The sequence below is a fragment of the Centropristis striata genome, chromosome 8, assembly GCF_030273125.1.
Source record: "Centropristis striata isolate RG_2023a ecotype Rhode Island chromosome 8, C.striata_1.0, whole genome shotgun sequence".
NCBI classification, from domain to species: domain Eukaryota; kingdom Metazoa; phylum Chordata; class Actinopteri; order Perciformes; family Serranidae; genus Centropristis; species Centropristis striata.
This window is the reverse complement of record NC_081524.1, coordinates 10532936-10560546: the sequence shown is the minus strand read 5'-3', so window position 1 is coordinate 10560546 and position 27611 is coordinate 10532936. Positions and strand designations below refer to the sequence as shown.

The window sequence follows — 27611 nt, the reverse complement described above, 5'->3', positions numbered from 1 at the left end:
TCTCCTTTCCTGTGTGAACATGAGACAGTAATGTGTGGCAGCCAGCACTGCTTATGATTTAGCTTCTTGGTGGGATGCATGTGATCTGCAGGTTCCAGTTGCACGCGGTAGCCGCACCTGGATCTGCAGTATTTTACAGCCTCTACGGTTTAAACATGTGCAGTGCAAACTGATCACACTGGATTATAAGGTGTCATGTTTTCTGTGTTTGTGTTATTGTGTGTGCGGTTGTAGGTGTGAGGTGCACACATGGTCGGAAGGGGAAGATGTGGAATGTCCTCTCTTCCAGGATCTCTTCCTCTGGCTCCCGTCCAGCCCCTGTCTCCTCTCAGGGAGGGGTTTTTCCGATCTCTATGCCCGTTTTGTCTATTTCTGTCTGCCAGGGTATTCAGGTTGGTGTGTATCCCTTACACACACGCCGCACATTCCCCATCTCTTTCTCGTTATCTCAAGACTCTTCACACTGGATCTAGTTTTATCCTTCTCCCAAGTCTCAGTTGTCAGAGGCATTTCTCCTGCTCTTCACTCTTCTTCTCCCTTCTCCCCCTCCTCTCATATATCTAAAATATTGTTTCCTTCTCTGCAGTCCAGAGAGGCCGAAGAAACATCACAACTTCTTGGTGCCTTTTGTGTGATTGTTGTTGTTTTTCTCTGTTTCAGCTGTACGGTGAGTACAGGGAGCAGCTGGGAAACTTTGCCCGACGGGAGGCGGCCCGTTTACTGACAGAGAGACAATGGAGGAGACAGGCAGGGGACAACGCCACCGGCCGCAAAGGCCACGGCCGGCGGCACCATCATCACCACCCGACCAGCCTGGAGTCGCATCACAGCCACGCCTCTTCCACCAAGAAGCCTCGCCCCTACTCCAAATGCCAAGGTGACCGGTTGTTCTGTTCAGACTCAGTTTACAAAAGGTTTTTCTATAAAGATGCAAACTGTGTTGATGCTTTTCAAGGTCATGCTGCAGCAGTTGCCATGACACCGCATGTGGTAGCCAGGAAACAGAGCTGGAAGTCAGCAAAATAACCTGAACTGAATACAATTTTTAAAGTTCTTGACACTTCAATTCACTTTTTCCTTCTTGTGAAACTTCATTCTTTCATCACGCCACATTCCAGACAGAGCAGCGTTTATCTGATGGCTTCAGTTACTGATTACTTTGCATGGCATGATTTTACATGCAACACGATGAGCTCATAAAATATGATGCACAGCTTTAGTTTAATTGGGCTGAACATGACGGAACATGAGGCGGCCGGACTTAGTCAGGATCTTAGACTAACTGAGGTCATGAGTCTCTTAATGCAGCACACCCATACAAAATAAGTCTCTAAAAAAATGTTGTGTTTTTTTTTCATATTTTATATAAGTTTTATTCCCACACAAGCATCTAACTGCCCCCTCCCTATCCTGCAGGAATAAAATGTATCTACAGATTTACATTTATCTCTTTATGTCTTTATTTTTGGCAGCCTGCAAGTATTCAAATTTGAATATATCAAATTTAAAACATACTGGAGTCTGCATATAAGATTCCCAGCATGTGTCTAAATTATAGAAATTAAACTTTCCCCCCAGGTTGCTAAAATGTTGACAGCTATAATCACTTTTCATATCAATATTTTACATAAAACATGAATGACTATAAACTAAGATGCATTGTTAAACCCACCAGCAGTGCATAAAATAAGCTCCAGCTTCATCAAATGCACCAGTAGTTGCTGCTTACACATAAATAAATGTTTCACTGGTGATATAATATATAATTAAACCCACACAGGAACCATTTTCTGCATTGTTCACTTCTAATACTTGAACTATTTTTTCTAAAGATATTTACTGACTTATTTCTGCACTGTTTATGCAGAATGTTTATATTTTATTGAAAATGTTCACAGCGTTGTAAAGCTTCTTTTACCCAAGTAGAAGGGGTAATACTATAAGAAATACTATAGTGTTTATTACACGGTTGCTCATAAAGTTAGAATAAAATATATATATATTTTTAACTCTTTCCATGAAATGATTGTAGCAATGTGATTAATCCTTGACAGATAAAGTGTATATCTTCTCAAAACTGTATTAATCAATCTCTTTCAAACATATCACAATGAAAATTAAACCACATTTAATAGAGGATTGTGTCTAAAAACAAAATTATTCCACCTTTATAGGCAACCTTGTATAACTCTGCCGACAATAAAACATTGTTGAGTTCATCATCCACATTAATGCACCTAGTATAGGTCAACACTGTGGAAGAAGGTTGGCCTTCAGAACAAGCATGTTGTACTTGCTTCTGTTAATTACAATACTGCTCTACAAAGCCTAACTGCAGTAACTACACAAGGAGTAAAACTGAGAAAAACTGATTTAAAGTTTAAAAAAGCCAACTGGGTTATAGGTAGGTAAGTGATACAACACTTATTTCTACATGTATATACGTGTAATTTTTCTGCTCAAAAATCATGACGATTTATTTGACCTTTGACCCCAAAAATTTAGTTACTGCACTCTGGTTTTGCATTGCTGTAAAAGGTTCTAAAAGTAATGCACAAGCACAGTGCACTAACTACAATGTTGTTTTAAAAGCGTTTAACATCTCTTCTCAAATATTTGTGTATTTTAGACTTATTATTATAAACAAATGTTATATTTTAGTCTTTCATTCGGTGCGGAGAGGACGCTGGCGCGTTTGGCTGCCGCTTCTCCCTCCGAAAAACGTTTGCCCTGTTTTCGACCCTCGCCCGAGTGTGTCAGAAACCCTTACCCTGTGCCACTGGAGGCTACCCCCAGCTCGACCACTGCTTGTCCCGGTGTGGCTGACCATCGCCTGGTACGACAACTAGCCTCCAGCTTTCTGCCGTCGCTGCGACCACCGCCGCTGCCGAAGGCATCCACGGTGCGGTTAGCCCTTAGCCCTTGCTGGCTAGGACCGCTGCCTTCCTGCATCGAGCCTGGCTCCCAACCAGGTCCAGGCTCGTCTTTCTATTAACGATGCTGCGGTTGGTCCTGCTCTACCTGCTGTCTTCTCACCACCTGTCACAGCCATCCACCGGCTCCTTCAACCCGACCATGGCTCAACGCTACACAACCACGCAGCTCCTCCGGCTGAATCATCAATCGCCTCCCGCTACGGAACTCATCGCCGCAATAAAACACTTCGGACTTCTACGACGCCGCCACTACATCCATAGAGGCTCCCGTCGCAAGTTTCTCTACAACTCCACTGCAGCAAACAGTATCCCATCTCTCTGGACCGACTACAGCTCCCGCACTTCCGCATTCCGTCACCACAACAACTCACCACGTCATCAGGAGAACCACCACGTACATGCCTTCAACCTTCGCCCGGTAGCAACTTCCTCCATGCAAACTTCAAAACAAAAGCCTCTGAAAATAGCCCTGTTCAACACAAGATCCCTCAACAATAAAAGCCTCATCTTAAATGAATTCATCACTGACAAACAACTGGACTTCCTCTGTCTGACCGAAACCTGGCATAAACCCTTGGAATATTTCACACTCAACCAAACCACACCTACTGGATATTCATACATGGACAACCCACGCTCTAAGGGCCGAGGAGGAGGAATTGCAGCCATACACCGTCAAGACCTCAACCCTCGGCCACTCTCCATCACTGCTGCACCATCTTTTGAACATCTGGCATTTAAACTCCCTGGTCCAAAACCCCTCATCATTGCTATCATCTACCGTCCACCCAAACCCAACCCAAACTTTCTGTCAGATTTCTCAGAATTCTTCACACAACTGTCTTCACTCTCCCCATCCATCCTACTCCTAGGTGACTTTAATATCCACATTGACTCCCCTGACTGTAAAAGTACAACAGACTTTCTGGACATTCTCAACTGCTTCAACCTCACCCAACATGTAAATTTCCCCACCCACCGCCGTGGGCACATTCTGGACCTGGTTTGTTCCACTGGCCTCAATATTGACAACCTCTCACACACTGACCTCACCATCTCCGACCACCTGACCATCATCATGGACATCAACATTCCCAGCCCCCAACCCAAACAAAACCGCACTATAACCTTTCGCAACCTCAAGTCTCTCTGTCCAACCACCCTCTCCACATGCATATCCAACACCATAGCTGACTCTACCCTCCCTGAAAACCCAACTCCAATAGACCTCGTCAACCTGTACAACCACACTCTGTCCACCTGCCTCAACCAGCTTGCTCCCATAAAAACAAAAAATGTCTCATTCACTCACTCTGCCCCCTGGTACACTCCCGAACTTCACCAACTAAAGAAACAGCGCAGAAAACTGGAACGCCTACACAAGAAAACTGGACTCACTGTACACTACCAAGCCTACAAAGACCATATCCACCAATACAAGTCAGCACTAAACGAAGCCCGTTCCACCTTCTACTCCGGCATCATTCACTCTGGCTCCTCCAACCCCCGCACTCTGTTTTCTACAATAAACAAGCTCCTCAAACCCATGGACCACATCTCACACTCCTTCACCCCGGAAAAATGCAATAACTTTCTATCATTCTTTCACTCAAAAGTTGACAATATACACAGCCAGCTTGCCACCTCCTCCTCCGTCAGCCTCAACCCACAACTTTCATCTCCTTCACTAACAGACCATTGTCTTTCTTCCTTCTCACCCATAACAGCATCTGACCTCTCCAATATTTTCTCAAGCATTAAACACCCCACCTGCCCCCTGGACCCCATTCCCTCCATCCTCGTCAAAGCTTGCCTCCCCTGTCTCACCCCACTCATAACCAACATCATAAACTCCTCCCTCACCTCTGGTACGGTTCCCTCCTGTTTCAAGCTTGCTGCCATCACACCCATCCTCAAGAAGCCCGGCCTGGACCCTGATAACCCCGACAATTTCAGACCCATTTCAAACCTCCCATTTCTCTCAAAAATTCTAGAACGTTCTGTTGCCGCTCAACTCCAGCACTACCTCCACTCCAATCAACTCTACGAAATATTCCAATCTGGCTTCCGTACCCACCACAGCACCGAAACCGCTCTACTCAAAGTGACCAACGACCTCCTGCTCGCCTCTGACTCCGGCTCCCTCAACATTCTCCTCCTCCTCGACCTCAGCGCCGCTTTTGACACCATCAACCACACCATCCTCCTCAGTCGTCTGCAATCATGCATTGGTATCACTGGCTCAGCACTCTCCTGGTTTAAATCCTACCTCTCTGATAGATTTCACTACATCTCCATCAATAACTGCAAATCCCATATCATCCCTGTCACACATGGTGTCCCCCAAGGCTCGGTGCTTGGTCCCCTCCTATTCATCCTGTACATGCTACCCCTCGGGCACATCATACGCCACCATGGACTACAATTTCATTGCTATGCAGACGATACTCAACTCTACCTCTCCACAAAAACCATCACTCCCGCCACTCTGCTCACCATCACAAACTGCCTCACCGACATAAAAACCTGGATGAACAGCAACTTTCTCAAACTCAACTACAACAAATCAGAAATCATCGTCATTGGCCCCAAATCCCGCCTCCCCTCTTCCCAGGACTTCTCACTGAACATTGATGGACACACAGTCACCCCCTCCCCCTCTGTCCGAAATCTCGGCGTCACCATGGATCCAACTCTCTCCTTCAAATCTCACATCAAGAACATCACCAAAACATCCTTCTTCCACCTCCGCAACATCTCACGTCTTCGCCCAATCCTGTCCTCCTCCGCTGCAGAAACATTAATTCACGCTTTCATAACCTCCAGACTGGACTATTGCAACAGCATTCTCTACGGCCTCCCCTCCACCAACCTTCAAAAACTGCAATATGTCCAAAATTCAGCTGCTCGTTTACTCACCCACTCCCGCTCCAGAGACCACATCACGCCCATCCTTCAGCACCTTCACTGGCTCCCTATCCAGCACAGAATCCACTTTAAGATCCTGCTCATCACCTACAAAGCCCTCAATAACCTTGCTCCCCCATACCTCACAGATCTGCTCCAACGTCACGCCCCCACCCGCAACCTCAGATCTTCAGACGCCAACCTACTCACCCCCATCACCAGGACCAAGCACCGCACCATTGGCGACAGAGCCTTCTCCACTGCTGCCCCAACCCTCTGGAACTCCCTCCCGACTCACATCCGCAATTCCGACTCCCTCCATGCCTTCAAAAACCAACTCAAAACCCACCTTTTCAAAATAGCTTACAATACCTGAACTCATAATCTCTCATCTCTGTTTAGTTGTTTTCTTCTGTATTTTTGTGTTTGTTTGTGTCTAATTTCCTGTCATGTAAAGCGACTTTGAGTGCCTTTAAAAGCGCTATAAAAATTGAATGTATTATTATTATTATTATTAGTCTTAATATAATTGTATCTCACCTTTTTACTTAATCACTATCTAGATAATAATTTTCCTATCAAATAAACATATTATTTCTATTATTCTTGTCTTCACTATTCAACACAGTGAAGAAATACAAGGCTACACTGTATCAACGTCAAAGTTTAGCTTCAGTTTTGAGTTGGATTTTGATGTTACTGCTATTTTTACATTTTTATTTCTCTGAAATAAAGCAAAATTTAAACCTAATACATTGTCACAAGATAAAAGAGACATAAAGGAGTTCATTTTTAGTTATAACTCAATTTCAGCCAAAAATGTAGTTACTGCAGTTAGGCTTTATAGGGCAGAATAGCTGAGCCTAATATTGTGTACAATCTAATGCAAACCTGACACAACTACTACTTACTTGTGCATAATATCTTTCCATTAATGTTGATCAACTCTCTGCTGTTCATGCAATTTTGTTACCCGTCCTATGATATTATGAATTACTGGTACCTTGTTTGATGATGGGATTGCATTACACTGTACAGGTAAACTTAAAAAGGGGCACTCCACTGACTGAAAATCAATATACTCGTCACAGGGAAAAGTAGAAAGCCTGTGGAGGTGTTAGATAATGCATGTTGTTGCTCAGTGGAGCTCTGTCAAGAGTGAGAAAATTACTCAACTGATGTCACTTAAGTCATTTTGTTATCTGCAGAGCCACATATTCAGCATCAAACTTTTGCCTCTTGACTACGCAGTTTTAACAAACAGTGTTTTTTATGAACTTGGGGTTTGAAGTTTGAAAGACATCCACAGGGAAGTCAGACAAAAGATGCCATCAAGGCATCATGGAGCATCTTTTATGTTTTAACTTGCCCCATGCAAGAAGGAAGATGCTGCTTCTACACTTCCATGTCTTCACTATCAGTGAAACACACGCATCCATTTGCAAATGTCAGAAAAAGCACAAACCACTGAGATCATTCTGCACTGACATTACACGTACTGTTATGATGAGCTACAGCATCACCACCGTAATCACACTGAATGATTCCCGGTGTAACAATAACAAACTGTCAGTAATTAAGTCAAGTGATAAATGTATTCGATGTGAATCATTAATTTGATCTCTCTGTCTCAGATTGTTTTGCTCGTGTGCGGCGGTACATGGTGACCAAGCTGGGGGAGGACTGGATATTCCTGGTTCTTCTGGGGCTGACCATGGCTCTGGTCAGCTGGAGTATGGACTATGCCAGCGCCAAGAGCCTGCAAGGTACCACAGAGATTATTACTGTCAAATCTGCAGTTTAATGCAATTATTTATAACCAGGTTTTTTTTCCAACAATTTGCACAAATAATAACACAGAATTCTGTCATCCCTCCAACAATCCTCTATATAATATATACATTACATAAATAAAAATGACCAAAAAACTGTAAAAAGGGTATTACAGGAAATCAACATGTCAAGCTAACCTTGAAGTTATAATATGTAGAAGGTATCGGTTGGTGTTTCTAAATACACAGCATTCAGAGAGAGAAAGAGAGCAGTGGTCGAGCGAGCTAGACAGCGAATGAAGAGAGGGAGCAGCGTTAGCGAGAACAAAGCTGTAAACCAAAAGGAATAAAACATTATTTTCTGATAGTTTCACACCGGTTATGTTGTAAAAGCACAAATAAACACCCACACCTCCGCACAGCCCTGCAGGAAGGTGCTGCGTTGTCGGATTTTGTGTGAATAAAAGCTTCATGCTGTGGCTTAGTGTGTGTATGTGTGTATTATAATTGCATTGTTCTGTCTGTAACTTTGTGTAGCATTGCTGTATGTTCTCACCTGGTCTCTCTTGAGATTGAAACTGTCTCAATCAGATGACCTGTATAAATAAAGGTCAAAGAAATAAATAAAGTGAAAAGCACACAGCGGCGACACTGTGGCACTCTGCACACAGCTGGGGAGAGAAGTGTGGTGCAGGGGAAACACTAAAGCAAGGTGACAACCTGTTTGTCATCAAATAATACCACCTTGTATCATACAGAAGCTAAAAATTGAGCTGAAAAAGCGGCGATTTTTTGACGACTTGGGAATTAGAACAGGCTCCACATCCTGTTATTAACTGGAGGTTACAGTCCCTGCATAGAGTCCCAAAACTCTTTGTCCTGCACACAGCAAAAATAATAACAAAAGAGAAAATACAGTCTCTGTAGATACAAACACTGAGAGGGACTATTTCTGAGTCCATACAATGTTTTTTTTAGGGATTTTCTGCAGTACCTACAGTCATGGAAAAAATGATTAGACCACCCTTGTTTTCTCCTTGCTTTCTTCTTCATTTAATGCCTGGTACAACTAAAGGTACATTTGTTTGGACAAGTATAATGATGACAACAAAAAAAGCTGATAAGAGTTTAATTTAAGAGCTGATATCTAGACATTTTCCATGGTTTTCTTAATAATGATTTTGGTTATTATCAAGAAAACTATGGAAAAACGGCTAGATATCAGCTCTTAAATTAAACTCTCATGAGCTATTTTAGTTGTTGTCATTATATTTGTCAAAACAAATATACCTTTAGTTGTACCAGGCATTAAAATGAACAAGAAATTGGAGAAAACAATGGTCTAATAATGTTTTCCATGACTGTATATACAAACAGTTACATGCATTTGTGTGTATACATCCCACTGGAACAGTCAACAGTTATCTACCCCCAACACTCCAGTCCAATGGGATAAATTGCATTGTTTCACAGTAAGAGATGAGAGCCAGTGTTTATTTTGAGCCAAGGACAGTGAATTTGATCTTTTTCCCATTTCAGAAATGGCATTAAGTCCCACAGGACATTTTTCCATAAGGGAACAATTAAAAAGGCAAAGGAGATTACATTAGTTTGTTTAGCAGTCGTTCTAACACCCTCCTCAGGGACACCAAAGATAGCCATCTGAGGCGCTGGCTTCAGAGTCAGTTTCAATTATTACGATATAAATTCAAAAGAGGACCTCCAGTATTCCACTAAACTCGGCCATTACAACACAATATGTTGTCTCTTATTATTCCATTTGTACTCCAATGTGTAACACACCTTCGTGTCTTCTTTTCTCTGTTGTTTGTCTGTCTTTCAGCCTATAAGTGGATGCATGGGGAGCTTAAGGGCAATGTGCCACTCCAGTACCTCGCCTGGGTTAGCTATCCCATGATCCTTGTTATGTTCGCCTCGCTCTTTTGTCACCTGGTTTCCCCACAGGCCATCGGTAAGCTCTCCATCACCTGTCAGCTTCTCTTATCCTCTCCCACCACCTGTTTTTTTCCCGCTTTTCACCTCCTTTTGTGTGTTTCCTTTTGCAGAATAGTGGCACCATAACCATTCTTTCTTTATTGACTACAGCCACCATCCTTCAGTCTCCATCTTTGTTATTTATTTACAGGTTCTGGTATTCCTGAGCTGAAAACCATCCTGAGAGGTGTAGTGCTGAAGGAGTATCTGACCCTCAAAGCTTTCGTAGCTAAAGTTGTCGGGCTGACTGCTGGTCTGGGCAGTGGGATGCCAGTGGGCAAAGAGGTAAACAAACCCGCTTTTTAAAAAATCTCTTTACGGTCTTTTTCATCCATTGATCATCATCCTCCTTCCTCCATCACTCTATCTGCTCCTTCTCCGAGCTCGGTGGATAATAAATCATCTTCTGTCATGGTTTTCCTCTCTCCCTCCTCTCACAGGATTGGAGCAAATTATTCCACAGCAAAGGAACGCTTTCATTTTCCCCATTACAGTAGCAGGGCAACTGTCACATCCACCAATTACACAGTGATTTATCTCTTCTGATACAACATGTCCTAGTTTAGACTCCCTGTTTAACACACAATAGTCGGTGTCTATGTGTGTAGCATTACGTGTCGCTCATCTGTGCCATTACGTGTCACCTCCAGGGTCCGTTTGTCCACATCGCCAGTATCTGCGCCGCAGTGCTGAGTCGATTCATGTCCATCTTCTCCGGAGTCTATGAGGTAAGCTGAGGCCCTGACAAAACAGACTACATTACCCATAGTCCTCATCCCCTCACTGACTACAGTTAATGCATTAAATGAAGATGTGGAATGCAGTTTTTTTACATCATAACTTGCTTTGTTGTTGTCTTTGGTGTAATCACAGTGTTCCCACAGGCCCTTAAAAATCTTTATTTTTTAGGTTTGACAAAAAAAAATAGTATTTTGATTTTCAGCCATGCTAGCGACCAGTTAGTCGGTCAGTTGAGCTATGGACAGGAATATGTGTCACTAGAAACTAAATTTGCGTCAGTTGAATTTGAATTTCTAAACTTGAATAATCGCGGTAATAAACTAAATTTAACTTGAATTTTTATATTGTTTAATTTGAATAACTACATTGGACAAACTCAATCTGAATAACACCATTTTATTTTTTATTTTTTTTATTTTGGAATTTATTTCCATGGCTGTAACTGTATGATTCTCCCTGAAAATTGCACCGGATGACCTTGAAAATATTTCACCTAGTTCTACACTTTTAAATTATTCAACTATATATTTTTTTATTACAAATTAATCTTCCATAGAATTTGCCAATTTTAAGTCCTTGAGGTCCTTGAACTTGACGTTAAAGAGAAAGTGGGAGCCCTGTGACTGTTGTCCTCTCCCATCTGTCTCTCCCGCCCAGCTCACGCCCTCCCCTCCCTCCCTCTTTCTCTTGTGTCTTTGTTTTGGCTCGCCCCCTCGCACCTCGTCTGTGTTTGTGTCTCACTGTATTAATAGTGTGATGATAATGTCTGGCATGTGTATTAACAGTGACCTCCCATATTCCTGTCTCCCTCTTCCCCTGATCTCCCTGTCTCCACCTCCCCTCGGCTTTCTCATTCATCCCCGCTCGTCTGTGACCCCTAACCCCAGAATGGCACCCATAAGCAGGACCTGTTGGTGTGTGCGTGTGCAGTGGGAGTGGCCACCTGCTTCGCTGCCCCCGTGGGAGGCAAGTCCCGCCCTGCTCCCCCCCCACCCCCACCTCGCTCAGGCACAGGTCTCTGGTCAGCTTTGTCCTCCAGAAATAACACCGGCAACACAAACGAGGAGGATAAATCTGACCTCAGGCCAGTGCCAGGCATTATTAACCGATGAATATTTAAATATGCAGATTTGCCTGTCAGTAAAAATGGAGCAGAGCCTAAAGATGGAAGGTTTTGTCCACTTTAAAGGAACAGTTATGGGAAATACACTTATTTACTTTCCTGCTGAGAGTGAGATGAGAAGGTCAATGTTAATCTCATGTCTGTAAATATTAAACTAGAGACTGCAGTCAATTAGTTTAGCTTAGTATTAATAGTGAAAGCAGATGAAAGCAGAAAGACTGCTTCTGTCCTGAGGCTAAAAAAATAATGAGAAAGGGTTATAGCTATGGCTTTTGTGTCTGCTAAACCTGCACAAAAAAGAGAAATAAAACCCTCTGTAATTCTCAACTATCTAACTATGCTGCCAAGCAAATAGCATCTTGGTGCTTCTGTGCTCTTTGCATGTATTTAAATGAGGTAATGTGCATACATATCGGGCAAAATTGGCCCATTTCTAAGCAAATGAACCTCACTGTAAAAACAGTCAAATTCACAAAGATCAGCACAAATATTCACATGCAGTTACAGTGATATTATTAGCGTCTTTAGAGAGTTAGTTCTAATTGAATGGTACAAACGGCACTGATGGACAGTTTCTCCCCGTCAATGTTTTACCTGAAGTTTTATGGAATGCCTCTGCACCTGAAGGACCTTCAAATTTATTTTTTCATTACCCTCTGCTATTGTTCTGCCTATTGTTTTCTCGATGTACACGATGTCACATTGATAACTGCAATCAGACACAAAAAAAGAGAAAATTACACAAAGCTGCAAAACTTAATACGTCCGTCTGTGCAATATCTTGTGTAAATCTGACCTTGAGACGGGGCCATTACAATAGCCATTGCAAGTAATGTGCAATTAATTTTCTTAATTTTTTTCTAATTGGTTTCAGCAGCAACATTTTTTGAATACTACAATATCTCCCATTTGCAAAAAAGAACTACAAAGTGTCAGCGAACTGGCTGCAAAGCAACCATTACCAGCAGTTGCATCTAAATAAAATCCAATATTAACACTAATATGATAATTCCAGCTGATTTAAAAGAAGCCATAAACAGCTTTTATCTGCATGAACTTGTTAATAAATCACTACAAATATATAACACAACATGAGAAGCTAATTTTGGCTATTTATCTGATGTGTCTACAACTGTGGCTTTAAGTTTTTATATTTCTGTTTTTATATGGATTAAACAATGAGTTATACTTTCAGAATTAGTGATCTTTAGAGCTGCTTGTGAACTGATTATTTCTAAACCTTTGGACAGAGTCTGGCTAGCTTTTTCCCTCTTTATGCTAAGCTAAGCTAACTGACCCATTAGCCTATAGTGTTTATATTCTGCATATAAACATGAGAGATATCAATCTTCTCATCTAACTCTTAACAGGAAACAGGAAAAATAAATAAATAAATAAAAATCATAATAATAATATATTTCCCGAAATGTCAAACTATTCCCTTGAAACTGACCTCAGTGATGAATTCAAGGTGAATTAATATTTATTGCTGATCACCTTGATCATTGACTTATATGGTTCTTTGCCTTTTCTGCGATCTGACCACTTTTTAGGAAATCACAGATTTAAAAAAAAAAAAACATTCTTCTTAAAAAAAGTTTTTAAAAATAATGCAGCACGGATCACAAAAGACATTCTTTAACTCAAACTGTGATTTAAAAAAATACACAGAACCTTATAATTCAAGGTCATAAATACTCAATAGAAATATTTCATGTCTGCCATTAATTTTCTGCAATCAGTTGCAGGATGTGTCCCTAAGGACGATGTGACCACTCGGTTTGTTTCCTGATTGCTTAAGTGCTTCCTCTCATTCTGATTACTCCCATTAGCACGTGCATCCTCTGCTTTGTATTCTCTTTGTGTGTTTTTATCTCTTTTTTCGTAACCACGCTCCACTGAGCATTATTTATTCACTTTATTCCATTTTTGCTTCCCCTCTGTCAATTCTCCCCCGTCACTCCCCATTCTGTCCTCTCCACCTTGATCTTTTATTCTCTCTTTCTCTAACTCGCTCTCCTGTCTTTCTGTCAACGATCTCGTTCCTCTTCACCTTCATTTTCCACCTTCATCATCTCACGCCTTTCATCCCTCATCGACACTCTCAACTCTTTATTTCCCTCTCGTTTCCTCCCTCTCCCTCTCTGTTTTCTGTGTCAGTAGAACCCTTATGGTTACACAGATATTCTGACTGTTGGCTGTGCCGTGGGGGTGGGATGCTGTTTCGGCACTCCACTTGGAGGTACTGTACAACTTTCACACTGAAACTACTACATCAAACATCCCCTTGTTCTGGAACAAAATGCTGTACTGAGACTGTACTTCACATTTTAAGTACCAACTGAAATGTGTCAGTAGAACAGAGTGTAGAAAACAAGCCAGTGTTAGAAGTTGGCAGTAGGGCTGGGTGATATGGACCAAAAGTCATATCCCGATATATTTAGGCTGAATATCAATATATACGATATATATCCCAATATTTTTATCACAAAGTGAGAGCAAATGTTCAGTGGAAGTCAAAGCTAAGTAGTTTTATTGAAACCGTTAATTTAAGTGAACATAAATACTGTTTAGGAGTACCTTTTTTAAAGTCAAAGCTCCATAAAGTGCACATTTAAATAAAGAAATATCTTAAATAAAAATAGCCTATGAAATAAAATAGGTCAACCATTTTGTGAAATAAATATATTTATATGAGAAAATAATAACAGACATTACAAAAGAACTAAATATGACAACCCCTAGTAAGGGCAGCATTTATATACTATAAAGAAAGAAAAAAATTGAACTTTATCTGTTATAAGAATTTTTCAGAGTGACCCTTCAATAAAGACAGTTGGATTCAAAGTATCAAAGTTTAAGTTGAATTTAATTAAAGTCTTGTACAAGAGGAGCGTTTAAATCATGCAACACAGCGAGTAAGGTTACAGAGAAAAAGGCTCATATGATAGTCAAAACTGTTGGCTTATATGCCTCCTATAGTGGGAGGTTTCCAACGCCTAGCTGACCTGTCTGACACAGATGCTGTTAGAAAGGGATGTATAATATGGAAACGTTGGCCTCTGAAAAGTATGTCCATCTATATGACTCAATACTTGGTTGGGGCTATTTGACTTGAACTACTGGAAATGAACTTTTCCATCATATTGTAATTTATTGAGATGCACCTTTACACGTTTAATTATACAAACTACCATATGAAGCATTAACACCAAACATTCATAAAGAAGAAGTCTTCCATTTTATTCCAGACGTTTTCATTCATAATATAATGTTAAGTTGCTTTTTAAAAATGTCTATTCGTATAATGGCATGTGTGTGTCATTTGAACACAAAATACCATTTGGAGAAGATATAACATTGTTTAGAAAGCAGAGCTTCATTTTGCAGAACATTGTTTGTTTTTTGGATTTGTGTAGATTTGTTCTGAGAGAGCTCTTTCAGAAAATGTGTATAAACAATTGAGAGAAACTGTGATATCTTCTGAAGCCAAAATAAATTCTTCTATATAACATGAGCCTAAGCAGCCATGTTAACCATGTTTCCAAAAATAATCATAGAAAGAGAAAATTCACTAATAGCATTATGAGTCCTTAAATATATATTTTTTCATGCTTATCTTCTGTTCAGCTGCTTTCATCTTGTTCATAATAGTGTTTCTGATGTCTCTGATGTTTATGCTATTGCTCTACATGCTGTGAGTGTGTGTTTGTGAGAGAGAGAGAGACAGAAAGCGTACATGTACAGTGTGTGTGTGTGTGTGTGTGTGTGTGTGTGTGTGGTTGTCTTACTGTGTGTGTGTGTGTGTGTGTGTGTGTGTGTGTGTTAACTCCCTGTGGTTCTCCTGCTGTGTATAATTACACCCTCAGCTTCAAGTGTTTTTTGGACTCATTTTGCTTATTTTACTAATTTCTGTCTCTCTCTCTCTACCCCCTCTCTTTCTCCTCTCACATTTCTCACACTATCCATCCTCATTTTCCTGTCCTCTTTAATCCCTCCTCTCCCTCTGTCCATCTCCCTCTCTCTTTCTCTCTCTCTCTCTCTCTCTCTCTCTCTCTCTCCCTCTCTCTCTCCCTCTCTCTCCCCCCCTCTCCCCCCCACTGCCACCAGGGGTGTTGTTCAGTATTGAGGTCACGTCTACCTACTTTGCGGTGAGGAATTACTGGCGGGGATATTTTGCCGCCACATTCAGCGCCTTTATATTCAGGGTGCTCTCTGTTTGGAACAAGGATGCTGGTGAGAAGCTGAGCAGACACACACTGAACACACACACACACAATGAACACACACACACACACAGAGAGTTGTAAAAGACCGCTGAGCTTGCATTTTAAGGAAAGTAGCAGAATATGACAGCTAAGTAATATTTGCCTCTTTAGATAAACCAGAAATGTTTCAAGTCATCACCTACAGTATATCCACAATCCACCAGCTGCACCACAGAATTAAATGCTCACAACTCGGATTTAAATCCCTGCGCCCTATCTATATGCCTTCTTTTCATTTATTATGTCCACTCCCTGCAGTTTATAATCATGTGTCTTCCACATAATAAGTTTTAGATGTCACATTAAACTCACAGAGGGAAGTCTTTCAGATTGTCTTTTATTCAAACAAAATTACTTCTAAACTCAATCAGACATCTAATATTCATCTTCCCAAATATTCAAGCATTTGTCTTATTCCATCGTCTCACAGTTTCTGTTGTATATTAATATTTTCTAAATTTGTAGTTTTAGAAACAAGATGCACATCAGTCACTGGGTTAAGTCTTTCAGATCATTGCAATTTATTCTCAAAATACTGTATTCCTACAGCTCTCATCAGTCAAAAAGCTCTGATAAACCCACTGTACACGACCGGCTCAGCACTTAACAGCAGACAGACACAGTTAGTGAGTAACTGGTGAACACAGTGGAACATTTAACAGTTAAAGAGACGGATATTTCCCTCAGGTGTCATGGAGAAGCAAAAGAGAGCGAACATTGGACTTAAATTGAGCAGGTGGACACGAACAAGACTCCAGTGGGACGATAAAGATTCTCCATCATGTTGGATGTATAAATAAGCTGTTTGTGACCATTTTTATGTCCTGTCTTTGATTTTAAGCAGATAAATGAAACTCAAACTCAAGTTCATGAGCATAGAAATAAGAGATGGAGCTCACATGTTTGTTTAATGTTTATAATTTTCTTTGTTACACTTTTTTCTCTCTTTTTATCTCAGTGACCATCACAGCTCTCTTTAAAACTAACTTCCGGATGGATTTCCCCTTTGACCTGCAGGAGCTGCCCGCATTCGCAATAATAGGGTGAATACGTGTGTGTGTGTGTGTGTGTGTGTTTGTGTGTGTTTGTGTTACTTAAGTAAAAGTACTAATACCACAGTGAAATTACTCCACTACAAGTAAAAGTCCTGCATTCAAAACTTACTGAAGTACAAAAGTATCAGCATCAAAATGTACTTAAAGTATCAAAAGTAAAAGTGCTCGTTATGCAGAATGGACCCACTCAGATTGTTTTATGTATTACAAATATATTATATATCATTATTATTATTGTTATTGATGCATTTCTGTAAGCAGCATTTTACTGTAAAGTTACATATAATGGAAATACTCAAGTAATGTACAAGTATCTCAAAATCAGTGGTGAAATGTAACTGAGTACATTTACACAAGTACTGTACTTAATTAAAGTACACCAAAAGTCCCTCAAAATTGTACTTGAGTATTTCCACATACAGTATGTAACTTTATACTTCTACCTCACTATATTTTAGAGGTAAATATTGTACTTTGAATTCCACTACATTTAGAGATTTAGCTTTAGTTACTTTTCAGGTGGAGATTTAACATAAAAAACATGATTAATGTAAAGTGATTAGACTTTTTTTTTTTTAAATAAACCTCATAACAGTATATTATGTAGATGAAATGGGCCCTGCCTTGAGAAAATTAAAACACTGCTTACATAAATGCATCAATACAAATAATCTAATAGTATATTGAGAATATACAAAACAATCTGAGTGGGTCCATTCTGCATAACGAGTACTTTTACTTTTGATACTTTAAGTACATTTTGATGCTGATACTTTTGTACTTCAGTTTTGAATGCAGGACTTTTGCTTGTAGTGGAGTAATTTCACAGTGTGGTATTAGTACTTTTACTTCAGTGAGAGATCTGAATACTTCTTCCACCACTGCTACACACACACACACACACGTTTGTTTGTTTTTTAAATAAATCTCATAACAGTACATTGAGTAGTTAAAATGAGTCCTGTCTTTACAAAATTAAAACACTGTTTCCATTAATGCATCGATACAAATAATCGAATCGAATGTAATAATACATTTAGAATACATAAAACAATATGTGTGGGTCCGTTCTGCATGACGAGTACTTTTACTTTTGATACTTTAAGTACATTTAGCTGATACTTTTGTACTTTAACTTAAGTACGTTTTGAATGCAAGACTTTTACTTGTAGTGGAGTAATTTCACAGTGTGGTATCAGTACTTTTACTTAAGTAAGAATGAATACTTCTTCCACCACTGCAATACAGTGATACTGTATAGAAATAGTCATACAGCATCTCATAGTGTTTTTCTCCTGTTTTAGGATCTCTTGTGGCTTCCTCGGTGCGTTCTTCGTCTACCTGAACAGACAGGTGGTTCTCTTCATGAGGAGGCCGACAGCGCTCACACGCTTCCTAACCAAACAGTGAGCTCTCACACACACACACACACAAACACATAAAACAGAGGCATGCACTCCCTGCTGCTCTGGATTAATGTGGCACTGGGCTCTTAAACCACAGTGATTCTGGTAGCAGACAGTGTTCCCATGAACTCGAAACCATTTGCGCATTCAAATCCAATTCCTCTTAATGTATCTCAGCTCCACTCTCTGAACTCATCAGTCTCACAACACTGGCCAGGACAGCAGCAAAGCCTTAACAACCTTTCAGCCAGTTATTCACTCAATGTGGAGATTCACTTATCCTCTGAGACTCAACAGTCAGGGAACATTAGTCTCCACCATTAGAGAGGCGAGCAGCGGCGCCAGGAGAGCCGTACAATCAGCAATGGTACACACTTCTACTGACACAGTTATTTCTGTTGCAAGCACCACTTATTGTGCCGTGTTGTTGGTGTCTAAGAATACATTCCTGTTAATGGCTGTGTTTGTTTTTGTTTTTGTTTGTGTTTGTGCGTGCGCCCAGTCGACTGATCTATCCAGGTGCAGTGACGCTGATCATCGCCACCTTAACGTTTCCTCCTGGGTTCGGACAGTTTATGGCTGGAGAGGTTAGACTGAATCAACCTCACACTCTCTGAATCCTTTTTGATGTGTCTGCATTAATATTTATGATATATTTTGAAAAAAGGGGGTCAGTAGGGTTTCGACTGTGTGGTTTCCTGATGTTATGCTGCGTATGGAAGCAAAAAAAGGACGTAATTATGTGAATTTTATCAGCATCTTAAAGAGGAACTCCATAGATTTTACACATCAAAGTGTGTTTACAGGTCCCGGGGAGTACCAATGCATATGTGAACAAAGTTGTATAAAACCTTTTGTGGCTCCAGAAGGAGCTGCAAGAGGTCTCATAAATTGCCTCGAGGGAAGTCATATGGTTGGGTCTCAAAACTGCGAGACTGAAAATGAAAAAATGAGCTCTACGCTTACTGGCTACAACAATCAAGTAATGAACACATTAATGCATAAATCATTATAATCCAGTAATATAATATACTAAAGGTACATTTGTTTGGACAAAGATAGTGATAACAACAAAAATAGCTCATAAGAGTTTAATTTAAGAGCTGATAACTAGCCATTTCCCATGGTTTTATTGATAAGGATTTTGGTTATCACCAAGAAAACCATGGGAAATGGCTCGATATCAGCTCTTAAATTAAACTCTTATGAGCTATTTTTGTTGTTATCATTATATTTGTCCAAACAAATGTACCTTTAGTTTTACCAGGCATTAAAATGAACAAAGAATTGAAGAAAAAGGGTGGTCTTATAATTTTTTCCATGACTACATCTATACTTTCTCATTTGTCATGTGGGCCTTTTAGCTAATAGAGTTTGTTTTCAGTTTGGTTTTCGGAGCATTTTCCTTTATTGAATCTGTCATCTTTTACCTGGAGGTTTGCTGCACACTACACTACTACTGCACTTCTTAAAAATAATCAAGTAATAAACTGTGCTCCTGTGTGTCTGTCTCCTCTGGCAGCTGATGCCCAGAGAGTGCATCAACTCCCTGTTTGATAATTTCACCTGGACCAAAATCTCAGGGCCGACTGCTCCGCCGGGCCTCGGTCGCTCCTCTGCATGGCTTCATCCTCACGTCAGCGTCTTTGTCATCCTCCTCCTCTTCTGCGTCATGAAGGTATCTCTCAGTACAGTTAGTTGTGTTGCCTTTTAAATATAGGAAGCCCCTCTGAGACTGGGTTTTTGATCCTGTTTTTGTGTTGCAGTTCTGGATGTCAGCAGTTTCCACCACGATGCCCATCCCCTCGGGCGCCTTTATGCCAGTGTTCATATTAGGTAAGAGGATTTTGTAATGTGAGCACAGCATCTCCTGCTGAGCTTCAGTTCAATTTGTCTTTACCAGCGTGTCTTATCTCCCTCCTCAAGGAGCTGCTTTCGGACGCCTCGTAGGCGAGATCATGGCGACTCTTTTCCCGAATGGGATCCTGTTTGATGGGATCGTGTACCGCATCCTGCCGGGAGGTTACGCCGTCATTGGTCAGTCTGCTTAACTTAGTGCTGCGTTCAGGCTCTCACAGGCCTTGAGACTTACTGGAGACCTAGATTGGAGAACATTTGATGCAACAGTGCCTTGAATGAATGACTTTGAAAGTGATAGATTTTTCTAAAGCATTTAACCTTCTGCATGCCTTTAAAAAAACTCCCTTTTGTTACCAGAGAGGATAAAAATGTCCTTCTTCTAAAACTGCTATAAAAATACTATATATTGATAATATTTTTCACTTTCACTGAGTTACATTTAAAAAAATATTTTAACCAAGATTAGTCCTGATCATCACTACCAAATATTTATAATTTTCACACTTTCAACCCTTTAAATGTCAGTTTGTTTACATAATGCATCTGGTTTTTTTAATGAAAAATACACAAACATTGTAGTGTTTCCTGCATACTAGACACAAGGGATAATTTTTTTACACAGTTTTGGATATGTCAATGATAACCAACAATATTGATTTCGGCGCATTTTTTATTTTATCATTATACAGCAGCAATAACCATAACAGAAACCAGGAGCATTTATGTTTTACTGCAAATTTGAAATTCCACCTTAACTGAAGGTTATTGTGATTATAACACTTTCTGCCAGTTATGTGCTGGGACAGGCTCCAGTGTCCTCTGACTCTCCTCAGGACGAACAGGATAGAAAATACATCTTTTTATTTCTGCCTCCTAAGGACTCGCAACATTGTAAAACTATCTTTTTTTAATTTCTATTTTACTATATTGTTAAAAGTGCAACATTTCAAGCCTAAATTAGAGGTTTGTCAGGTACAGAGGAATCAGATGGAGGAATCATGATTATAACCTGACATGCCAGATGGTTTGTTACACAGAACCATCTGAGAATCTGTGATTGGAAACTGTTTTTTAAAGGGCAGACACTTTATTAAAATACTTGGCAGGTGACTGGATAAACCATCTGTCCATCAAACTTTTGCTGAAGCCAGTCAAGAGAAGAGAACGAAAAAAACTTTTCCATCGAGAAAAGCCTTCAGTGCCATATTTTTCTTCTTCTTTCAATAAATATATACTCTTCAGTTCTGATGTAATTGATGCTTTTGCAGCCATTAACCTTTTAAGAAATAGCAATTGTTGTTTTGACAGTCACCTCTCCATGTCATCAGCCAGCAGCTCATCACAAGATGCTGATTAGTCCGAGCCACTGCTGGTGCAGACACAAACACTTGAATCATGGAAAGATTGATTCTAGAGTGATCTCATGTTTTCACAAGAATCCAGTTGCCATGAGGGTGCAGACAAGGTGGAAAAACTACCACTTAAGCTCAGATATCTTGACATCTGTAGTAAGGTGCTGCAGATGTTTTATCAGTCTTTGGTGGTAGTGTGTTGTTTTATGCTGCAGTCTGCTGGGGAGGCAGCATCACACACAGAGATGCATGGTGGTTGGACAGACTGGTCTAAAGAGCTGGTTCTGTGGTTGGAGCCAGGTTGGACACACTGGAGGAGGTGGTGGAGAGATGCACTGTCAAGATGTTGGAGGCCATCTTGAAATACCCGGATCATCCGCTACACAAAGCCTTTATGGACCAAAAAAACAGCAGTGGACCGCTCCTTTATCTCCGTTGCAGGACGGAGAGCTACAAAAGATCCTTCTCTCCTACAGCCATCAGGCTGTCTCATTCTAACAGAGCTAACAGTCTAACTGAATTTCCCTTTGGAGATAAATAAAGTAATTTTGTTTTGATGCAAGGCAAGCTAATTACAATGGAGGGATAAACTTTACCCCTCAGACTCTAACTGCCCTCTTCCTTCTACCAGGTGCAGCAGCGATGACGGGAGCCGTCACACACACGGTCTCCACCGCAGTAATCTGCTTCGAGCTGACGGGTCAAATCTCCCACATCCTGCCCATGATGGTGGCGGTCATCCTAGCAAACATGGTGGCCCAGGGTCTGCAGCCTTCTCTCTACGACTCCATCATCCAGGTGAAGAAGCTGCCCTACCTGCCTGAGCTGGCCCTCGGGCACATCAGGTAAAGTTAAAGAACTCTTAAATGGTGTGTTTGTGTTTTCCACACTGCTGTTATTGTCAGACAAAGGGTATTTATTGTGGTTTTCTTGCATCCCCAGCAAGTATAACATCTTTGTGGAGGACATCATGGTGCGAAAAGTGAATTTCCTGTCTTCTCAATCCACCTATCGGGAACTGAACCATCTGCTAGAGACCACAACTCTGAAAACCATCCCCCTGGTCGACTTTAAAGGTAGGATTGTGCATTAAATGCTTAGGTTTAAAGAAATAGTTAGACATTTTTGGGAAATAAATACATTTTCTTTCTAGCCAAGAGTTAGATGAGAATATTGATACCACGTTTGTGTCTGTTCGGTCAATGTGAAGCTACAGTCAGCAGCTGCTTAGCTTAGCTTAGCATAAAGGCTAAAAACTGGGAACAACTATCATAGGACCGTTCACAGGTAAAAGTGCCCAGTGAAGCTCCGTTATTAACATAAGTATCATTTTTTTGTTCAAAAGTGCAGTAGTGTGCATCAAACCTCCAGGTGCAGGATGACATCACTGCTTTAAGCCAAGAAAAGAAAACTTGGGGCTCCCACACAAGAAAAAATGTATAACCACAGAGTCTACTTTTTTTTTTACTCCTGTTTTTAATACAGATTTAACAAACAAGATATAACTTCAGAGTTGCTGCTTGGCTTTGGACTGGGTCGAGTGAGCTGTTTCCTCCAGTTTCCAGTCTTTATGCTCAGCGAGTGCTGTGTTTTCCCTGCATGGTACGGCTCTGCTTGACTCAAATGGACTCACTGTTGGTCCTTTTCTCTATTATATTTTCCACTGCGGATAGTACCCACAGCATCATGGTGCCACCATGTGAAACTGCAGTAACATCACCTTCGACCTGACACTGGCTGAATCCTTTTATCTGCAACCAAACAAAAAACTGCACTTTGTCAACTGTATGGCATAATGTGAGGCGTAGGTTAGCAGACTGCCATTTCTACAGATCTGGGGCGAATCAGTGCTATCAAAAAAAGTACCAGGTACTACACAACCAAAAAACAGCCGGTCAAGTTGAGCCGCACCACTCAGTAAAAAAACTGCATTCCAGACATGAAAACAGTGTTGATCTTGCCATCTAACTCCCAAAAAAGAAGAAATACAGTAAATGTATTCTCTGAAACTACTCCTTTAACTCTTTGTTATGCAGAATCCATGATTCTTCTGGGCTCCATCGAGAGGACGGAGCTTCAAGCCGTCTTCGACTGGTGGCTCTCCCCGGAGAGGAGAGTCTTTGAAAGAGGGCAGAGCTCACCAGGCCAGGGCTCTAAAGTCAGCTGGGAGTCCTTCACCTTCGTGGACGAGGAGGGTGGAGAAGAGGGTGCAGACAAGGTGGAAAAAACTACTACTCAACTTACAGAAAATAGTTTATTTTTTAAATAAATTACGATGCAGTTAATGACCATGTTGTTTCCCCCGCAGACTGCTCCAGTTCAGGAAGAATGTAACGGTCCGATCCCTTCCCCCAAACCTCAGGAGCCCTCCACCAACCACACAGGCTCAGGTAACATTTCCACAGCATCGTAAAGACAAGTCCGCCCATCAAATGTCACTTCCTCTCTCCTCTTACATGTGTTGCCATACCATATCCTCAGACAAGCGTAAGCTGCCATCTGTCAGGAGGACTCTTCAGAGACTCTTCTCCTCCACGTCTCTGTCAGGCCAAGCTGAAACTCAGGTAAGATCAACCTCACGTACTCATCATTTTGACCCCTAAAGCTCAAAGGAAGCAGCGCTGATCTGCTGTCGAGTTGGCAGCGACAGCTCAGACGGGGGGCATCAGTCCAACATGGCAGCTCGAGCCAACCTCGCTAATGTGACGGGAGGGGCATGACATGATGCATACATAACGGGGTTGACATGTTGTGCAGTTTGTGATGCCATTAAACCACCAGGGGTCATCTTATCATCATCTGTGTAGCTTTTCAAACTAACTGACTGCCCATCCATCTGTCCCTCGCTCTTTCCTCCCTCAGGAGACCACGCCCCCTCCGCTGACAGACACCATGTCCCCAGAGGAGGTACGGTACCTTATCGATTCTCCAGCCACACAGCCAACAATGAGACAACCAAACCATCCAAATCAATAATTAGAAACTCTGTATACTCTGAGTCCATCTCTCTGCCTTGTGATTGGCTGATGCAGATCAAAGCCTGGGAAGAGGAAGAGCTGGATAAACCAATCGATATGGAGCAGATACGGATAGACCCCTCCCCGTTCCAGCTGGTGGAAAGGACTTCTCTGCACAAGGTGACCACAGCAACACCTGCGAGACACATGCAAGGATCATGCACACAAACTAATTATGCAATTATAAGTCATGCACAGTTATCATTTCATATACAGGAAAAAATCATTCAATTTCTTGTTCATTTTAATGTCTGGTACAACTAAAGGTACATTTGTTTGGACAAATATAATGATAACAACAAAAATAGCTCATAAGAGTTTCATTTAAGAGCTGATATCTATACATTTTCCATGGTTTTCTTGATAATAACCAAAATCATTTAAATGAACAAAAAACTGAAGAAAACCAGGGTGGTCTAATACCTTTTTGGTAGGTATTTAAAGCATGAGATTTTACAGAAATAGTTTGACATTTTGGAAAATACTTTTGTACTTTAGTTTAAACAAACACGAATTGTAAAATTATGTCTGTGTCTGTGTTTTAAGCCTGTTAAGTGTTGTTAAGCCTTTCTAAGACATTTTATTTCATTGTCACGCTGGAACCTAATATTGTTTAGTGTTAACTCTCAGCAAGATGATAAATAAAAGTGCATCACAAAATTTTAACTTATTCCTTCAAAACAAGTTCATTTTTACTTTTATACTTACATGCCTAAATATTTTTTTGCTCTGTTTGTAATGTTGTTGTAGCTTTCTTTTTTGCAAAGGTTTAAAGGGGCATTTCACTAAATTTCTACATTCACATGCCCCTCACATGGTCCCATTTCCTAAATTGAGAAGTGATTCTTCCGACTTTGGTGTGTTCATGAGTTTAAGTTGTAATGTGGAAACAACATGTATATTACAAGAGGAGTTGTGTAGCTGTTAGCCACTAAAATGTTGCTTTACCTGACCTGTTATCAGGTAAATATAAATGCCACTAAGTAACTTTTATAACTAATTTAGGTAACTCTAAGTGAGCAGCAAATGTGAACAAGAAAGTATATGCAGTGCGTAAATCTGTCATGTTTCTGCATAATATGACATAAACTCTTAGCAAACCTTGTGCCGACACGTAGCTGGCATTAATGTGAATTTTCCCACTTTTGTACGAATTTTTCCAATCCGACACCACATGATTGCAGCATTGATCTAGTAAAAGTCAGGATGTCTCGGCCTCTGCTGCATCAATTTCTACCATTCTTTAAAGTCTATATTTGGTGACTCCGCCAACTTAAAGGCCACCATATAGATGTATTACTTCAAGGTTTTTGTGTTTTTTCCATACAGGAAATGGAGTTTAAATCATGATTTTTCTGCTGTGACTCATGCTATATTTCACTGTCTTTCACTTGCGGGACAATTTGTTTACGAGCAGTGCATCCATGCACACAGAACACTGTCACACTACAATACATTTAACGCTGACTGGATCGTGTCCTCCTCTCTCTCTTTGCCCAGACCCACACTCTGTTCTCTCTGCTGGGTCTCAGTCACGCCTATGTCACCAGTATTGGAAAGCTGGTGGGTGTTGTGGCGTTGAAAGAGGTAAAGTCAATTTTTTTTCACTTCATTTTTTTCTTTATCTGCATGTTTTTGTCACCTCTGTTGGTTAATGCGGCATGACAGCGAGCTGCGATGATCTCATGTTGTGGGCAGTTGTTCTGTCACGGGGTGCATCATGCTTTACGCTCTGATTCATGCAGTTATTCTATGAAGCGGCCTCCACTCCTCTCCCAGGATGTTCGTGAGAGCCCATTTGTTTGTTTTCTTTGTGTGTTTTAACTTCTTTCTCTCCTTCAACAGTTACAGAAAGCTATAGAGGGCTCGACTCGCAGCGGGGTGAGGCTCCGTCCACCTCTGGCCAGCTTCAGAGACGCCAGCAGGAAAACCAAGAAGCACCAACCTCCCCCATCCACTCCTTCCTCCCCCACTCGGGACAGAGCCCTGTGGGGAGAGGGGAGCAGGAGAGACGGGGAGCTGGTGAGGAAGGAGTCGTCTTCCAGGGGAGCTCCTGGGTGTGACACTGCTCCCTCCTCCCCCAGCAGTGTGGAGAGCAGCTCTGCCACCACGAGAGGAGCTGACGGTGCTTCACAGGAGCCAGCGTCTCCTTCTACCTCCTCCCCTACATCCCCTTCACCTCCTGCCTCCCCTGTGTCACCCACCAGCCCTGTCCTCACACTGTCCTCCCTGCAGGAGGACAGGGAGAGCGAGGAGTCAGATGAGCCCATATAGACAAGAGACAATGATTTCACTCCTTTTTTCTCCCAAGAGACAGAGCTGCTGTGTGCGGGGAGGAGTCACCTGCACAGACATTCAGCTCACAGCGAGCAGGACGAGCTTCTGCACACAAAGCTCCTGAAACTTTTAGTACAGGATTTTTTTTCTACTCTTACGACAGTCTCACTTTTTCACTCAAAATCTCAGGTGCCTTCCTGTGTCTTCTGAACTGCAGACGGACAAACGTGTTCAGTCCGACATATCACAAATGTCCATCCGTATCTTGGAAATGTTGAATGTAGCTGTACATCATATATCAGTGTCTGTTAATTTCATTAAGTACCTTTGATCAAACGTTAACTGACAGCAATGAATTGTATGATAATGAAATAATATATTGATGAAGACTTAATTAATTTGACCTAATGGGTCAAAGAGATCATGCATTTAAAGTTTACTGATTGAGGTTAATTTTAAATTATAACTTACATTTATCAGATATTTGCTGTATGGTAAATATTCAAATCATTATTACCAGTCTGTGATTTTTAAAAATAATAAATATTAAAATTGTCTACTAGTTCATTTTAGATATCAACATTAAAACTGGCAATTTATAGATAAAACCACATTCACATTAAACACTATGTGACGCACAACGCCTGTGATTTGAGCTAAATGCTAAAGTCACTGTAAGTCACAGTAAATTACACTTTTGCATGTTAGCAGAATGATGGGAATGTGAATTTTGATTTAAATGGAGCCAGTCCAGTGATGCACCTGACACAGATTTATGGCAAAAAATAAATAAATCTGGCTAAAATCTGGCAAGTCAGCGTAGTGGCCAATTAAATACATGCAAGCCCACATTGCTGATTGATTACTTTGAATTGTTGCCATGGTATTTTCAAGAAAATGAG

General features: G+C 41.0%; 1 protein-coding gene across 1 annotated transcript; it reads left to right on the top strand.

Moving 5' to 3' along the window:
• Positions 1–305: 305 nt before the first annotated feature.
• clcn1b (chloride channel, voltage-sensitive 1b) lies at positions 306–27611 on the top strand. The gene is made up of 23 exons (XM_059338595.1): positions 306–392; positions 661–877; positions 7478–7609; positions 9459–9587; positions 9762–9895; positions 10261–10338; positions 13638–13716; positions 15585–15710; positions 16701–16785; positions 18102–18203; positions 18706–18790; positions 19726–19881; positions 19970–20039; positions 20130–20240; positions 22047–22260; positions 22358–22491; positions 23452–23633; positions 23724–23805; positions 23897–23979; positions 24278–24322; positions 24448–24552; positions 25933–26019; positions 26278–27611. Exons 1-23 carry the CDS (start codon positions 354–356, stop codon positions 26704–26706), a joined length of 2904 nt encoding a protein of 967 aa, XP_059194578.1. The 5' UTR covers positions 306–353; the 3' UTR covers positions 26707–27611.

Excerpts from the sequence above, each read along its gene's own strand:
- clcn1b (XM_059338595.1), top strand. The coding sequence starts at position 354 with ATGCCCGTTTTGTCTATTTCTGTCTGCCAGGGTATTCAG. Across the intron at positions 16,786-18,101 it reads CCCGCATTCGCAATAATAGG|GATCTCTTGTGGCTTCCTCG; the intron begins GTGAATACGTGT and ends CTCCTGTTTTAG. Across the intron at positions 22,261-22,357 it reads CTGGCCCTCGGGCACATCAG|CAAGTATAACATCTTTGTGG; the intron begins GTAAAGTTAAAG and ends TTGCATCCCCAG.